Here is an 18,841-nt window from a genome sequence, read left to right as displayed (position 1 = left end):
AGTTTGAATGTTACACGAGGTCTTTTATGAGTATAAAAGTACAATGGATATTTTCTTTCAACTGTTTTGTTAAGAACATGATTGGTGCGTGCTTAATTGAAGCGAGAGAGACGCATTCTTTACTGTAAGTGTGTGTTGTGTGTGTGTGTGTGTGTGTGTGTGTGTGTGTAGTGTGTAGAACAAATGAACAGATAGGCTAAATTTTGGCACTGAATGATTAACATAAGCAACCAAACAAAAGTGGTCTGATTCTGTGGTGGGCAGAACCCACCGTTCCCATTAAGTCTAGTGAAAATGTTTCCCACGCCTCAAAAATCAGTCAACCAAACAAAAGGAAAACAAGAATAACTTTAATATACTTTATCAAGGTATAAATTATGTTTGGGCTCCCTGTAGGAAAGAGGAACCACAAGACTTCTAAAAAATGGCCCTTAGTTCCAACTTTGTTTACACACCAGAAATAGACCCCGACATATTTTTTGCATAGTGGAAGAGTGCATAATACCGGTTGGATTGAGGACCACCTCCTTTTATGCCATCACCTTCGTATCACCTGTTTCATCTACAGGAAATTGCATATGTGGAAATATATTGGGACAAACAAATATTTTAGCTGTATTTTAACTGTAATTTAGCATCTGGATAATAAGGAGGAAGAATTGGTAGCCAGAGATGACTGGCTGTCTCTCCACACAACCATCAGCAACTACTCTGTGGGCCACCTGTGGGCCACAAATGCACAGATTGAAAACTTCTGCAACTAAGTATTCCTGGACCTAAAATATATGATATTGAAGATAAGGTGGAATAAAAGCAAGTCCAATTTCCATATCATGCATCTATTTTTGGCAATTAAATAAATAAAACATTTTTACCACAAACACAACAAATGGAAGGAGTGAAGTGTGTATCAACGTCTATCTTAACTGAGTCACTTTTTAATGTTGATCTCATCAAAAGCTGCATGAATACTGTCGATTTTTTCATGGAATACACACATGATATGAATTAAGGGGAAAAGATTTTTCAAAGGCACAAAGGACTGTTGTTCAAAGGCACAATAGGATTTGGCACTTAACTCCAGCTTGTGCCTTTAAATCTTCCTAACATCCTAAGCGTTTACGTAAATATATAATTCCACAGGAACAGATGTGTTGAAGAACCACTAAAAGTTGGCAGTAAGTGACTTTAAAGTCAAAAAATCCAAGGTCAGTATTCAACATGGAACCTGACTCTGTTTCCATTGTAACTTTCTGTGTATCGCCACAACAAAGACTATGTCCAAATCACTTATATACGCACTTAAGTGTCTCATTCACTATGCATGTGTCTTGTGACAGGTTTGGATCCACAAAGAAACTCCCTTGGGAGCGTCAACCGATGTGCCAAGACTATTTATACCTGTTTCCCTGCCCAGCTCAGACTTCAGACCCTGTCTTGCTGAGGCACAGACACGCTTGTTCTTACTTCAACAAAGACCCAGAGGCTGAATACCTGCCCCAGGCGCAGTTTACCTGAAACAGCTTCACAGAAGTGTGCTGGTCTTTAGCACCCAGATGCCCAACTCCAGTGGAAATCTGTTTACCCTGTATAAAGCTTATACAGGTAAACTCATAATGGTTCGCCCCTATAAACACTGATAGAGAGAATATGCACAGTTGTTGCTCCACCAGTAATTATACCATACTCTGCTGAGTTAATTAATAAGTAAAAAGTGATTATATTAAATAGACGAAGTAGGGATTTAAGTGTCCAAGTAGTAACAGACCAGAACAAGAAGTAAGTTACGAAAGCAAATTAAAATAAAAATGCGTAATCTATGTCTAATCAAACGAATACAGATAAGACCCACCAGTCCAGAATGCCCCTTTTTACAAGCTAATCTCCTTTTAGCCTGGGCCAAGCAATCACCTCACCCCCTGTAGTTACTGTCCTTTGTTCCAGTTTTCCTTAAGTATCCTGGGGAGTGTGGGGTGGAAGAGCTTCCTCTTTAGCCAGCTGAAGACCAAATAGAGGGGTTCTCTCACGGTTTTAACTAGACTCTCTCTTGTGAAGTGGAGACCCCCTTCCTCACTCCTGTGCAAGCCAAGCTCCCAAGAATAGAGTTCTGGAGTCACCTGGGCAAGTCACATGTTCCAAGCATGACTCAGTCTTTACAAGGCAGAACGCTAACTTCCACATGGTATCCATGTATGTCTCCAGGAGACTTATGTGGTTTGAAGCCTTCCAACTCTTTGTCTGTTAAGTGGCTTCTGGATTGAGGCACTTAAATTGCACATTCTTCCCAGAGTGAACCAAAATGTTTTTAACTAAGGCTACTTAGAAATCAACCAATTATACAGCCAATGTTCATAACTTTGAACACACAAATAGTGGCCTGCAGACAACTAGGATGAACATAAACCAGTAGATCAGAAACTTACAAGATATGTTACATGGCAATATGTACAAAACCGATTCCAGTTATATGTCATACATACATTAAGAGCACCTTCCACCCCATAAAGCCTTATGGGGTACACTGTCACAGCATCTTACAAGGATGTAGGGGAAAAAACTTGTCATATTATACAGGTTAAGAAATAGTATGGATATGTGAACTAATGATTGATTATCAAGACAATTAAATACAGACAAAGTAAATGTTATCAACATAAGCCATGATATTGCATTCAAAATGGGTACTGACTGAAAGACAATGTGTATTGGCGACAAAACTGCTGTCTCCTGTAGGTTTTGAATCCTGCAAATGCTGCACAACAGGCGTCCCTATTCAGATAAGTAAGCCACCACATGTAAGTAAGGAATGCAAAATCAGGCCCAAGTAAAAAGGTGGTGTCAAGTTTTCCCCACTTTGAACTTAGGGTACAAAAAGTGGGACCAAAAACCCCACCTGCCAATGAACACTTAAGCTTAATTACTAGCTTAAAGTCTGTAACCGGCTGCACCAGCCAGAATTTAGTGTCTGGGGACACACTTTCTGTTCCCAAAACGCTTCCCTGGGGAACGCCAACCCAAACCCCTTGGGTCTTAAACAAGGAGGAATAATCATCCCCCCTCCTATTCCCCACCAATCCCTGAGTGGAGTTCAGACTCAATCCTTGGATTTAAAAACAAGGAAAACAATCAGGTTCTTAAAAAGAAAGCTTTTAATTAAAGAAAAAAAAGTAAAAATTCTCTGTAAAATCAGGATGAAATGCTTTACAGGGTATCCAATTCATATAACCAGAGGACTCCCCCTGGCCCCCAGCCTTAGATTCAAAGTTACGGCAAATCTATGTATGTAAAAATCCTTCAGGCAAAAAGACATTTACAATTTAAGAAAACCAACACATAAACTAGCTGCCTTTGCTGGCTATTACTTACAATTTTGAAACATGGAAAAGACTGATTCAAAGATAGGGAAAGCCAGGGTGTACGTCTGGTCCCCTTACCCCAGAAGCCTAACAACGAACAACCAAAAAGCACACAGACTTCCCTCCACCAAGATTTGAAAGTATCTTGTCCCCCTATTGGTCCTCTGGTCAGGTGTCAGCCAGGTTACTGAGCTTCTTAACACTTTACAGGTAAAAGAGACATTAACCCTTAACCATCTGTTTATGACAGGTGGAAAGGCAAGCTACAGAGGCTTTGACCTGTATTGTCTCCTCCTCCCCTACGTTAAGTAACCTATGGAAAAGCAAAGAAATCTGGATTTCAACTCATGGAGTTTCCTTCAGATTTTTCTTAGAAGGCAGCAGTATGATTTTAGGCTGCAAATTGTCTACAGACTTTAGGGGAGCAATATTATGGAGCACATCCATCAACCCAATCTTTCCCCTTTCTGCACACAGACATTTTTCTGTGAAAATAGGTACTGTTTTTAAATCTGTAGTAAGAAGCCAGGGAGATTGGAGTGGGAGTTAGAAGAGCCTCAAGATGGAAGTTCTGCAGTGAAGCAAAATTTAAGGACCAATGGTCTTTGTTTGTTCTAATAAACTCCTTGGGCAGTGTTAGAAGAAAGTAACTTTCTCTGTCATTCTGTATCAGTTTCAGAAAACAGCTCTCTTATAAGCTGCAGAGCCTGACAGATGGGAGATCAGTGGCTCTGTGGAATAATCCCCTTTGTACATGTTGTTTTCCTTACTTGTCCTGCATATGGTCCTCTCCATTGCGTCAGGCAGTGAGATTAGTAGGGTGGAAACAACAGAAAGAAGTGGGAAGTTATTGAGTTTTAAACCTACAGAGTCAAAGTTAGGAAATCAAACTTTTGTAAAATATTTGTTTCACACAAGTTACAGCAAATCAATGTAACTGCATCAGATAAATTCATAGCTAATGATAGCACTGCCTCTACCATCAAGACCATATTTAAATCTAGCTACTGTTAAATGAAAATTCAAATGACACACGATTACTGATGATTGTGTTCATCAGCTTGTGCAATGGTTTGCAATTGGACAATTAGCTTTAGCATTTTGATCTAATTAACGTTGAGAAGGGACAATTGCATTTGGAGTATGAAATCCATTTTTTCATAAGTGAAGGTAGACAGAAGTTATCAAAGTTGTTTAGTAATTGCTAGAGAATTATAACTTAGTTTTTAAGCAGCTTTCAGCAAAACTCTTTCCAAATCCCAGTTTAATGAGACTTCTCTTGCTGTATAAAATTAAGGCAACTTTGCACCCTCTTGATCCTGGGCTACTGTGTGCTCTACAGTACTGGTCTCCCAATGTGCACTAGAGAAGATCAAAGACCGCTTTACCTTACACTGATGATATTGATTCCAGCAAACTAATATAGCAGTCAGAGATGCTCAGTGTGTTGGGGTGCCCTAGCTACTCCCCTTTCCCCTAGCAGGTCTCTTATATCCACTGCCCACAAGGGTGTTATAGAGGTCACAAAACCACCCAAAGATGCTCCCTACACTGAGGTGATCTTCCTGGGGCTTGCTACTCTGCTTAAAGGAGTTGCTTATGGCAGATCAGGGCTACTCAAATCCATTTTCTCTCATATAAAGAAAGAAAATACCTTTGAAAAAAGGTAGTGAACCCTGACTTTAATACCTAAATCAATATTCACAGATCAATAACCTCATGATTTGTAGTATTCAAGGTATTTACTGTAGTAAATATAGGAAAACAGATGATGAGAGAACCCTGCGTATTTCACAAATACGGGCCACTGTTGTACATGACCATTATGACTATGTAATAAAATAGAGAGCACACCAGTTCTATCTAACTCCTACTGAAATCATTAGCAGAACTCAGCCAGAACTGTAGAGCTTTTAAGCTGAGAAACACAGAGAAAACTCATCACTGCCATAAATGAAAGAGCATTTTAGTGGCTTTCTTCTTTCCTGGTTCTAATAACAACTTTACATCATAATTAGGATGATGAAATTCCTGCCATTCACAATACATGGTTTGGACAGATTAAAGGGAAGAGGTGTGAGAGATGATAATTGCTTTGTGCTCATCAGACTTCTATTGAAAACTTGACAGGATAATTACAAAATATCTACCTTACTGAATGTCTCTGCACATTTTCAGAGAGCTGTTTAAAGGTGTTCATTTACTCTCAGGCTGAAAAGTTTTTTCTTTCTTTCTTTTGATGTAGTTAATTATCATTTAGATTTGTTGTATGTGTTTAAATATAGAGAGTCTATTCTCATGTGCAAGCATGGCTGCATTTGATGCACCATCCGCAAAGGAAGTTGCCCATCATTTTCTGAGCTAACCCACAGACAATCAGCTCTCTCATTTTTCAGCATGACATTATTTTGATTCTCCGAAGCTGTAACTTAGATCCTTTGAATTTTATTTTGATTCTCCAAAGCTGTAACTTAGATCCTTTGAATTTTGTTGAGAAGTAAATTCTTGGTGGACTACAAAAAGTAATCACACATAAATGTATTTTAATTATTTTGCTTTAAGGCTGTGGTCAGGGAGAAAGCCACTTTACTTATCTAAATACTTAGTAAACTCTCTTCCTCAGTTACTTGCAGACATCTCACCTCAGACGGTGAACTGAACATACAGAAAAAAGTATGGTTAAGTGGTTAGCAAAGGGGGCTGGGAGTCAGGAGACCCAAGGTCTCTTCCTGACCATGATGGGTGCTTGGGCTATTAGTTCTCCTTGTACTCATTAACCTTTATGTCACTCAGTCACTATAACAACTTGTGGTTGGCACATTGCTGATTTCCTATGTTTGCAAAAATCTCCACAATATTCTAACCGGCTTTAACTGGTACATTGCAATATATGTTTTCTAAATATCAGCAGTTTAGCAACACTTGCTTAATGCAGTGTTCTGTATTATGACATCTTGTGATATACGGTCATTGCTATCTTGTGGCAACTTATGATCTAGGATCACTTACTGGGTAGTTGCTCCTGTCAAGTCTCTAGGCCTTAGGCCTCAGTTTCGCTAAGCTATTGTCTTATAGACCTGAGGCCTGTAGGCCCCATGTTACAACATTAATTAATACTTATATTTCATGCTGATATCTTTTATTGTTAGCTACAGGTTTTCAGTTTTTGCATCTGTGAAATAGGGATGATAATTCTCCTTTTGAAAAATAATGTTGAACTCTTCATAGAATATCAGGGTTGGAAGGGACCTAAGGAAGTCATCTAATCCAACCCCCTGCTCAAAGCTGGACCAATCCCCAGACAGATTTTTGCCCCAGATCCCTAAATGGCCCCTCAAGGCTTGAGCTCACAACCCTGGATTTAGCAACCTGATGCTCAAACCACTGAGCTATCCCTCCCCTTACTGTGTCAGATTAAAGGCCTGAGTGCATTATTACTGTTGTTGTACACTGTAGCATATGCTATATTTAACTAATTTTAACTCTTCATTTTAGGTCAGAATTTTTCAGAGAGGCCATTTTCATACGTGTTGAGTACCTTCCTCCCTTAGGCACCTTTGAAAATCTCAGCCATAATTAATGTTTTTTATATTGTACAGCACCCCAAATGCCTTGGCAGAGGACTTTTTTCATAAGAAAAAAAATTAATAATATATACATCTCCCCGTGTAAGCAGGGTTGCAGCTGGTCAGTAATGGGGTGGAAGCCCTCCCAGGACAAACAGGGTGTAAGAATAGCAATGGTGATTCACTGTGTCACTACTGAACCAGCTGATCCCATCTGCTTCTAGAGATATTACATGTAATGAAGTTCTTGACTAGCACTGGGAAGTGTTTTTGGATAAACTTTTTATTTTTTTTTTTTGCCAAAATGCAGATTTGAGTTAACCAAAACATTTTGTGAAAGTATATCAAAGATTGTTTCAGTCAAAAAAAATTGTTTTGACATTTTTGAAATAAAACATTTCAATTTTTTATTTGAAATAAATTAGTTTTGAAAGTTGCTGGAATTTAAAAAAAAAAAAAAGTTAAAATTGGTCAAATGAAATAACACATTTTGTTTCATTTGATTTACCCAAAACATTTTTTCTCTTTTACTTTTTGGTTTGCCAAAAAATTTAAAATAATTTTGGGTTGACCCAAAACAGTTCAGTTTTAGTTTTTGACTTGGCAGGTGAACTGAAAAGTCAGTTATTTGCACAACTCTGTTGACTTTTTGTGGACATGAACGATCCCTTGTCATGTTTTGCAGGATCGTGACTAATTTCCATTTAATACATACCTTCCCTCACCAGTTTTAAATGGAAAATTTGTTTCATGTCCTGTCCTCAGCTTTTTCATAGGGCTATACAAAAACAGAACAAAAAGATAGTCTTTACCCTAAAGAGTTTCAGTGGCTGCTGTCTTTAAACAGAGGTGGTTGTACTTCATTGGTGGATGAAATGATTCTTATGAGTATAATTTTGTATCGCAGTATGGGATCATGCCGAATGAAAGGTACCACACATACTTAATCACATTATAAGCTTTTTAGGGCAGGGACTGTCTTTTTTTGTTGTGTTTATACAGCACCTAAAACAATGAGGTCTAGTCCATGACAGGGGCTTCTAAGCACTAGTGTAATATACAGAATAAATGATAATTCTAAGCTATCATTGTTACTCAGTTCTAAACTGACATAACCTGTAGTCCATTTAACTGAGCCATCACGTTTACTTCCTCCAAAACTGTCAAAGCCCATGTTCTAAAATGTGAATCTTGTATTCTTATTTAAATATATCATGAAGAAATTAACAGCCAAATCATTCATGTTATAGGATATGAGTTTGAACCTTTAACCATATTATTTCTTAAGAGACGCACATAATAAAGAATTGTGTAAAGAAAGATTTTTATGATATTCTAATTTCTTTTTCTCTCTTTTTTAAAAAAAACAGTTTTTGAAGAACCGGAAGACCCCAGTAACAGATCGTTTTTTTCAGAAATTATCTCTTCAGTGTCAGATGTTAAATTCAGTCACAGTGGCCGATATATGCTAACAAGGGATTACCTCACTGTCAAAGTTTGGGATCTGAACATGGAAACAAAGCCTATAGAAACATATCAGGTAGATGTTTGCTATGTCTTGAAGTGCAACGTTGCAAAAAATCTCAATATTCCAAATATATTCATAGTGCACTATAGATCCTCAGTGCTTGTTCTGACTGTTATACAAGAGTCACTTTAAAATAAATAGTAGATATGATTCACTTGAGCCTTAAGAGCACTGTGAGAGAGCATTACCTCTTCTGCAGTCAGTGGGGCTATACCAAAGTTGAACTTGTCCCTTAAAACAACTGCTGTCTATATCAAGGGGAATCATCTCTTCAGTTCTGTGTCAAGATGTTAATTATGCAATTCCACAATTTAATGGTTGTAATAAAGATGTAGGTTGGAGTTTTCAAGAGTGCTTAGCATTGGCTTAACTCTGGTCCAATTGAAATCAATGAGAGCTGCACCATTAAGTTAGGGGGAGCAGAATTAGGCCAATGCTGAGCGCTTTTGAAAATCCCACGTGTAGATTTCTTCCTAGAGTTCTGAACTGGTCTAATCCCAAAAGAAACCCTTGTTACATCATAATATTGTCATCACTATGGGAGTTTGGCTAACGCCCGTGAGACTCACATGAAGTGACTAATTCAATGTTGGAGCATGCAGTTCTGCTGACTTCAACCAATAGTTAATTTGGGCCCTGGAATCTGTGCCATCTGGTAAGAACAATCTGAGTTTAAAATATTCTAAGATCACTCAAAGTCGGACAAGTGTGCCACCCAAAAGTTCTTGTTGCAAAAATACAATGGGAAAAAGCTGTCAAAAACTGTTCTGCATAAGCACATGTAAAATGACAATCTTTAAAAGTACAGTTGGGCTGGTCAGTAATGCCTACCTGTGGACAGCCGTGCAGAAGATCAGGAGTTGAAAATGAATATTCTGCTGTATATATCCCACATTCTAGGCCAGTGGAGGTAAAGCCCGTGTTCCCTGCCTTGGGAATAGGGTTGTGGGGTTTCGGTTGGTTTATTTATTTACCTGAACTCCTGGTAACATTTAATAAGAACTCAGGAGTCTGGCTTATCAGGAGTGCCAAATCCCACCATAATAGTATTTAGAGTCTTGTTTTTCTTTAACTGTACAAGCAGCCAGTATAGACTCAGGTTTCTGGGACACATCCCATTAGTTTCAGTAGGAGCTGTGTAGCTAAATCCCATATTAGCCTTTGAAAATGCCAATTTACATTCCTGTAAAGCCACAAAACTGACTCTCTTCAGTAACTTATCTACCCTGATAGTGATAAATGTGTTAGAGATTTTGGTTCTTATGTGAAACATGATGAGAAGTGAGGGAAATAAAACAGTATTTGGTATGTTACATCCATGTCTAAGATTTTAGGACCTCTGGCAATGTGTTATTTTGCATATATGTTAATGTGGTAAGCAGCCTTCTCCCTGGAGGGTGAGAAATGGGCAGGCCAACCTGTTTGTCTTGAGTCTGACATCTGCTTTTATTTCTTCATGTAGTAATCCTTGAAATAAGCTGGCCACCTTTAAATCAACCTGACACCTAGCAGTGGGCCCAATTAAAAAGTTATATTTCTCCGTGCAGAGATGTGGGAAATGAGTAAAATGTAAATTTGTCAGTACTGACTGAAATATCAGAAGCTTATAAAAAGATGGAAAGTCTAAAACTAGGTCTTGCTGCCTTCAGTGAAACTATAGATTATCTTTTCTTTTCAAACACTTACCCACTCTAGAGAGGATAGTGATGCCATTGGTATAAATAAATCCTTTGCAGCTAACAAAACAAGGAAGATCACAAGTGATTTATGAGAGGATGCCTCGTAGGACAGTATAACATCAGTGATTAGGATTCAGTAAATTCAGGCTATTTTCTGCAGTCTTTTGTCCTCTTCTCATTGGAAAAGATGGTTCTGGATTTTATAGAAAAGAGAAAATGTTCAAGAAATATACTTTTTTCAAATATATTTTTTCTCATGCAAATACTATACCCACTAGGCACAAGCACACGAATGTCTGGATAGCAAATGCAAATTAAGAAAGAAATATTATTATACACCTTGACATGTACTCAGAAGGCAGCAAAGGCCCAGATTTTCATAACATTTCATAACATTTCATAACATTTCATAACATCATCATTTTTGAACATATTGATATTTGTACATGTCATTAATACAACTGCACATGTAAGCACAATAATGTGGGTGCAAATTGGACATGTATTTGCTCATACACAGTTATGAAAATCTGGGCTTGGTGGACTGTATCTACAGGTTATGCCTTTCCAACTGCAAACAAACAAATAACAAAGAAAAACCTACATTCAAAAAAGGGGAGTGAAACATATGATAAACAAGATAAATAAGAATATTTGAGCTACATCATTTCATCTAATGCATCATAACCCACGTAGCAATTATTTACTGTAGGGTAAAAAGATTTCTCATCTATAACATTAATATTGCTTTAAAGTGTGGTGAATCATCATGTACTCAGGATATAAGATACTTGTTAAAAGAGGCTCGCTTTGTCATCTACTGCAGGGGTTCTTAACCTTTTTCTTTCTGAGGCCTCCCCTACATTCTATAAAAACTCTCTACGGCCCACCTGTGCTGCAACAACTGGTTTTCTGCATATAAAAGCCAGGGCAGCTTTAGGGTGTAGCAAGCAGGGAAGTTGCCGGGGCCCCCATGAAGCTACATTGCTCAGGCTTCAGCTTCAACCCTGGGTGACGGGGCTCAGAACCCTGGGCTTCAGCCCCATGCAGTAGGACTTCAGCTTTCTGCCCTGTGCCCCAGGAAGTCTAATGCTGGCCCTGCTTGAAGGCCCCCTGAAACCTGCTCAAGGCCCCCTAGGAGGCCTTGGACCCCTGGATGAGAACTACTAATCTACTGTATCAGTCTCTCCATGTTGCTACTATTTTGTGTCTAAATTTTCTCTTATTTTACACTAGGTAGTGGTATGGACAACCATTGTAAACGTGTTCTTCATAACAAGAACTTATGTACATTAAATAACTGAAGGTCAGGGTCAATTTTTATCTTCACATCCCATCAATAATATTCATTACTCAGTCCCAATATTATATTGTATTTTGGACTAGTCTTTATAATGTGTCTCATACTAGCACTAATTACTTTAAGAAATGCCAAGTTCTCATAAGGCACAACTATAAAGACATGCAGACATCCAATACATCCTGTGCAGGACTCTGAACTCCATTATCTTCAGCTTATTGCCACTAAATAAAGTTAGAGAAAAATTATATCCTTCTGACGTGCTCTGAACTGTACCCTATTTCTCTTCTCTGTTTTCCCTTTAATTGCTAAAAGAAATCCACATAACATGATTCCATTTCATGCTCAGCACCCAGCCTCCTTCTCCCTTGAGGTGGCCAAGAAAAAGCCTCAGGTGTCTGGAATCAGCTGGCACTTGCACTAGCAGTAAAGAGGAAGCCATCACAACTTCCCATAGTCAGCAGGGGCAGCTCCAGGCCCGAGCGCGCCAAGCGCGTGCTTGGGGTGGCATGCCGCAGGGGGCGCGTTGCCGGGAGGGCGGCAGGCAGGCTGCCCTCGGCGGCTTGCCTGCGGAGGGTCCGCTGGTCCCGTGGCTTCGGTGGACCTCCCGCAGGTGTGCCTGCAGGAGGTCCACCGGAGCCGTGGGACCAGCAACCAGCACAGCGTCACCCGCGGCGTGACAACATGCTTGGGAAGGCAAAATGTCTAGAGTCGCCCCTGATAATCAGCCCAGTTAACTAATATTAAAACTCTCTCATATTGACTTTGTTCATTTTTGGTGGCTCATCCTGCCCTCACTGTGTTCCCCCACCACATTCTCCTTTTTTTTACAGAACCATCCTTCTGTCTTTATTTTGCTGCCTGTACCCTTGTCCACTCCATCCACCTTCCCTTCCTCTCTATTGCTCTGACACATTCACCATTTTACCAGCCTTCTTCCTACTCCTCACGTCACTCATATGTCTTGCTCTCAGAGAACTGTTAAGCATATTGCTAACTGAAACAACAACATGGTATATTACTGCAACCTTGGCCTTTTTAATCCACTGTGCCTGGTCTTCCCTTGTTGTAGTCATCATTGTATATTACTTGATGTCTAAATTTGGACTGTTGTGAAGTGCCATGTGCACACATGCAATGTATATATTTTGGAGGCTAGATGAGATTGTTTCCGTGAAGGATCACCACAGGAGCTTTCCATAGGGGTCAAGAAAAGAAAGATTTTATAACTGCTCCACTGACAGAATTTAGTTTCTTGGACATCTTCTAAACAAGATCTCTCATGTAATTCTCTAAGGCCTCATCACCTTAGGGTCAGAATAATACAGACCTCTGTTAGCAACAACCAAACTTGACCATGTTTGTGATTAGTATCGGTGCGATCGCAAAGTGGGCAAGGCCTAATGACAATAATTCAGACTAATGTGCCTTTTGTCATGACAATCACTGCCAACAAAATAGCTCCCTAGTGTTTTCCTAGAGCGTAGAATGTCTGGATAATTCTGTCAAGGGCTTACATAACAGAGGAGCATGATTCCAGAAAGGAAAATTCTGGTAGCAATTCTTTAAGAACAGCTTTTATGGAAATTGGAACATTTTTCATATATGGCAAGATAGCGCATACAAGCAATACTTGGACAATAAAATCCAGCTTTATCATCAAACCATGACAGTGAGGGCTTTACCTCCAGAATTCATTAAGCAGTGGATCAATTTTATAATAAATAATAATACTAATTAATAAAAAATCTAAGTGTACAAACGAAAGTACTTTTATTGCTCGTGGTCTTAGACTTTTTTTTTTAAATGTGTTTTCTTGCAATGCCACTGACCACAGATTATCCCTTTGAAAGCGTGTTTCTAAATGGTCAGTCACATCAATCCATTTCATCAAGGGTAGGAGATACAGGGCAAAATTGTAGCACTGAGCTACCACGGAGGTGACATGGAGCTTCCAAAAAAGTTTTCAGGGAAAGCCACCCCTGTGCCAGGTCTTAAGGAGGTAGCAATGTGTGCTCCCTTCCACAGCCGCTGTGCTGACTGGTGCAGGGAGGGATGAAGTCACCATCTGGAATCATCTGCACGACTGCTGTGCTGCCTTTCAGAGGCCAACACAGCCGTGATCTTGGTAATGTTGGTGCATGGTTGCCTCTGGTACATTGTTTAATTTACTGATGCAATGGATGCTGATTTGATAACCTCATCTTTATGACAGTTCAGCATTCCATGAATGGGAGATGACAATGGAAAAATGGGACAGATGTTAAATTTTTAACCACGAAGATTCTCACAGTTATCCTAGAGGGTATCAGTGTGAGCAAGAGTGAAAAGAAAGATCGGAATGAAGAGCTGACAAATGAGACTGGCATTTGTGAAAGCCTTTGGATAGAGCATCAACACCTTGATAATGAGGAGTTAAGAACTTCTGAAATTCACAAAGAAGAATGAAAGTGGAGGAAATACAAAGCACTGCACAGCTGATTAAAAGTTGTAGAGCTGAACGCACTTTTCAAAGGGAGCATTAGTCACAATGGACAGGTGGCACATGGAACAGATATCAGAAAAAAGATCATGAAAAGATGAAAATAGCTAGGCAGGTGGAGATCTGAGACCACTGAATACTATGTACATAATTTTACTGCTGGTTCATCCTCTCATCCTACCCCTTTTGTCAATTTCTTCCATGTGTTGATTTTTGTGTGAGGCAATCAGAATACTGATGAAAGGGCCACACTCCTATAACACAAATTAACTCAATAAAGACTATTAACACAAATAGTCTCAATCCTGTAATACATTTAAAAATATTAACAAATGAGACAATGGTTGTCGCCTTAGAGATGAGTGACAATTAGGGAACCCAGCCAATTTCTGCTGAAAAAATCTGGTGGCTATCAATAAAAGGAAGATGGAATGATCTCATTATGAAGGTTAATTCATTCAGTAAATGCATTTAACTGGGAAACATTCTACCTACATCTTCCACATGTTTATTAGCTATCAGGTAAATAGCATGTTCAGCTGACATACTTTAACTGATCGTATATAGCCTAGGATGCTCATTAATCTAATTCTGAAAATTGATCCATGATAGAAATTTATAGCCCATAAAAACTGAGTTAATTTGCAAGTTTGTTCACTACAGTACAGTGCAGCTGTTGCAAACAGTTCTAGTTTTAATAACACCAGACAGAACAGTGAAACTGGTATTAAAGTAACTTGTTGGAGAAGACTCTAGGCCTTTGACCAGCAGAGGATCCTGCATGTGTTGAGAACGCCACAGTCAGGAGATCCAAATTTAGCTCTGACAGAAACAGACATACTTTTCATGCACTTGAATGGAAGGGGTACTTTCTTATGGCAGGGCTAAATTTGGTCCTTATGCTGCATTGCATTGATTTGATACTTCCTCAGAAGTCATCTATACAACATTCATATCGGATGGAGGTGTTGGATTACTAGGCCTTGTGCAGGCAGGAATTCTCTGGCTCCTTATTTCAATGTGGGGGTGAAGAACATCATACAGAAGAAAAAAACTGAATTCATTAAAGGACTGACTCCATAGAAATATGCAGCCTAACATAAGGTCTTCTGTAAATCTTACTTTCAAAGCATGCAAGACAAGAGCTTGTGGTTTGTTTTCAGATCTCAGACATCATCACTGATATGAAGTAGCTATCAGAGTGGGAGAGCATTCTGGGTACTAATCTATGTAAATAAGATACCATGTATCTTACCATCCTTTACTTCTGAATTGCTGTATAATGTAATACCACAGATTATAGCTTTTATAACATTTAACAAACATAGAGATATATACCTATCTCTTAGAACTGGAAGGGACCTTGAAAGGTCATTGAGTCCACTTCCCTGCCTTCACTAGCAAGACCAAGTACTGATTTCACCTCAGCTCCCTAAATGGCCCCCTCAAAGATTGAACTCATAACCCTAGGTTTAGCAGGCTAATGCTCAAACCATTGAGCTCTCCCTCCCCCTTATAAATGGAACAGGGGCCTGCCTCTCAGAGCCCTATATTGTAAGTGAAAGTCTCTATAGATCTTGGCTTATTATTATTTACTATTTAAATTAGATGATTCATTCTCTCATTAGCACATCTGCAGTATCAGCTGGGAAGATGCTTTGGAATCAGGCTAGAGCTCAGAAACTCACACTAATAGGAACCAACCATGTTTGAGAGAGGTAATCTACAGTATGCTCAGAAGAGCATGCTCTAGCCAGAGCTTTCCTGCTACATTAATTCTATAGCACTCTTCTAGTTGAACTATAGAAAAGCACAGACCTCATGTTTCAGAGATAGAAGTACTCTCTATCTTTGTAAACTCTACTAACCTGTAAGAGCAATAGTGTAGGACATAGTCTAAAACAAAGATTTGTAAAAACTGCACTGTCTTTTTCTGTTAAACAGGTCCATGATTACCTTAGGAGCAAGCTGTGTTCCCTTTATGAAAATGACTGCATCTTTGACAAGTTTGAATGTGCATGGAATGGATCAGACAGGTAACCCATCCTTATGTTCATCACTATTTTAAATTTCGCTGTGGGGCTGCCATATGGTGGAGTATAATCAATAAATCATCTGTAACTTGTGGTTATTGTCCATATCAAGTTACATTTCGCCATATCAATGTCCAGTCTTTTATTGCTGTTGTACCATTTCACCCCCTCAGCCACAATTTAAGAATCGTTATTCTCCACATACAGCCACTGGGAGAAAATCTAATTCCACCCACTTTCACCAAAGGCACCAAAATGGGCTGAAAGAATCAAAAGAAAACCAGGACTTACTAAAAAAAAAAAACATTTTCACAACCCGCCTGCATGGGGGTTTTGCTAAGGCAAGTTAACAAAGTAGCTTCCTTGTAAATCCAATCTAGCAGCTGAAAATAAGGAGGGAGGATGAGCCAGTGCCACTGGACCAGTCAGTGCTTTGCAGACCACTGGTCACCATTTGTGAAGCATTCTTCTAATGTCATGTAATTTTTGTGTGTGGAGGAACTATAGATACAGGACTAAATTCTATTCATTTATTCCTTAGGCTTTAGCTTCATTCTGGTAGAACAGAGCAGGATTTGTCCCATAAAGTCATAACTCATCTCTGTATTATGATATACCAAGTTAATATAATTAATACCACTGTCTCCTTCATAACAACAAGGATAAGTTTACCTTTTCTACATACTACCTACTTGTCAGATACTGCTCTCACTCCTTGCACAGCATTCCCATTGACACAAATGGCAGGTCCCTGTAGGGACTGAGTAGAGTATGTAACACATAACAGAGCATGCGACCCATATCCCCTCATACATCTAAAAATGGGTCCGAGTTTCTATCTCATACACACACACAGATATAAACTAATGCTTTATAATGTTAGATACATTCTTTTATTTGGACTATAGTTACCTTTGCTCAGTTCCTATTTTCCTCCAGGGAGAGATGGTCTCTCTTTACTGAGGTGCTACAACCTTTCACCATATTCTTCATGCAGAGAAAACTATATTCCTCTGTAATCTCTGACCTGGAACTGCTCTCCTGAGTTGATGGTTCCTTCTCTAGCTATTCTTTAGCCCAATAGGTTCGCAGGTGTTTCACAATTCCACAGATATACCAACTCATATAATTCATAGAATTCCCCAGAGTATCATGGAAATTAGAAACAGGAAAGACTTACTGGGTCATCCTATTAATGTAAAAACATTTCCTATAGCATGTTCCTAAGTACTTTATCCAGCCTAGTTTTAAGTGACTCCGTCAACTGAAGCTACAAGACCATTGCCTTTGGGATATTCTACCTGAGTTTAATTTATTTTATACTGGGAATTAGCTATGTTTCAGCATTGTGTAAATTGTTCTATTTTATGGACTATCAGCCAGTGACCACATTGGGGTAAAATCCTCCAGTGTCTTGTGACACCTTGGGTGTAGGCTCTCTTGTGCCAGGGGCTAACCAGTCCTAGAGAAGACCGCTGGTGGTGGGCATGACTCAAGATGTTTGAAAATTAGGATTGGCTCAGCATTAGCTAAGCATCCAGAGTTTTGGGTGCTTCTCTGAACCTCTTGAACCTGCAGAGAGTAGCTAGAAACCTCAGAACAAGTCTCTCATGAGAGTCCCAGTACTACTTGCTTCTAGTCAGGATGGAAAGATCACCTGAATAGCCTGAGAGTGCAGAACTGCAAAAAAGTGTGGGTATGAACAGGAAAGGGGAGTTAATCAGTCATTTCAAAACCATCACAAAGCTTCAGGAGTTTCCTAATATCTTCAAAACCATTTCATCCATTCTTAAATGGGAACTCTAAGACATGATGCTTGTAGGCAGTCATGCATTTGCACTCTCAGGTACTTCCTTCAGTAGCTGAATAAAAAATGCTTTCATCCTCAAAGTATCTGGATAGCTTCATGTAAATAATACAAGAATTATTCAATATTGGGTTTAAAGTGAGAGTAATTGTTTCAGTCTAATCCTTACTTGACAGATCAGAAAGGTCAACAAAGTATGAAATCAACTGGTCCTCATTAAGTGAGCGCATTCCATTTTTAAAGGCTTAATTTATCACACTGTTCATATGTTAGTTAATCTTGCACAATTCTGAATCCATCATTAAACACTGCTTCTTAAAATGGATGGGATAGCTGGCATGATCTTAAGAAACCAGCGAACACAACTTTTGGTCAGACATTTGACAAAAGAACATTCATTTTGTTTTAGTTTATTTTTGTTTTTCTTTTCTAAACTTAGAACACTTCCTCTTAACAGTCTGAACGAGAGTTAAGTACATCACAACCAATTTTCATCATTAGGGTGACACTTGCATTGACACTTGTGAACAAGGAGATGTGATCTTGCTCATATAAGTTACAATTATTTTGTTATTTCAGTGCATAATATATGGATTCTGTACTGGTGTTTTTTAAGGAAGAGTTCCCATCTTTTAAAAAATACACATTAATATTAAGATAGATGATCTGATAAGTGGATATATATAAAAAAAATTCCCCTCTCACCCCTATGGGTGGTATGTGTCTTCCTCAACCTTGGGTCCTCTACCAGAGGCCTGGGAGTTTGAGGGTTCTGCGCAGTATCTTAGCTGTTCCTAGCACTGCACTCTTCTGGACAGAGAGCTCTGATGTTGTTAGTAGAAGAATTCTGTGGGCTTTCAGATCGACGACAGGCAGGGTACTGGCCAATCACCAGACATCGGTAATAGACAAGGAGCAGAACAGCGGGGGAATGATATAGCAGTGCCAAGTGACAGCAACATCAGGAAAAGGAATATGAGAACTGGAGAAGTACCAGGGCCGAAGAGGAACTAGAAAGGATGTGGAAAGTGAAGCCAAAGTGGTCCCAGTGGTGTAGGAGCCCTCGGGGCTGGACTCCTAAGCTGGTGAT

General features: G+C 39.2%; 1 protein-coding gene across 1 annotated transcript in view; it reads left to right on the top strand.

Annotated features, from left to right (window-relative positions):
• The window catches only part of PPP2R2C (protein phosphatase 2 regulatory subunit Bgamma), a 322,720-nt gene that overhangs the window by 281,180 nt on the left and 22,699 nt on the right, over positions 1-18,841 (top strand). Inside the window, 2 exon segments of the mRNA XM_075066607.1 lie at positions 8,293-8,462; positions 15,856-15,947. Coding sequence (XP_074922708.1) covers positions 8,293-8,462; positions 15,856-15,947 — 262 coding nt within the window.

Source organism: Chelonoidis abingdonii, chromosome 5, assembly GCF_003597395.2.
Source record: "Chelonoidis abingdonii isolate Lonesome George chromosome 5, CheloAbing_2.0, whole genome shotgun sequence".
NCBI classification, from domain to species: domain Eukaryota; kingdom Metazoa; phylum Chordata; order Testudines; family Testudinidae; genus Chelonoidis; species Chelonoidis abingdonii.
The sequence above is the reverse complement of the archived record's forward strand: the minus strand, read 5'-3'. Positions and strand labels throughout refer to the sequence as shown.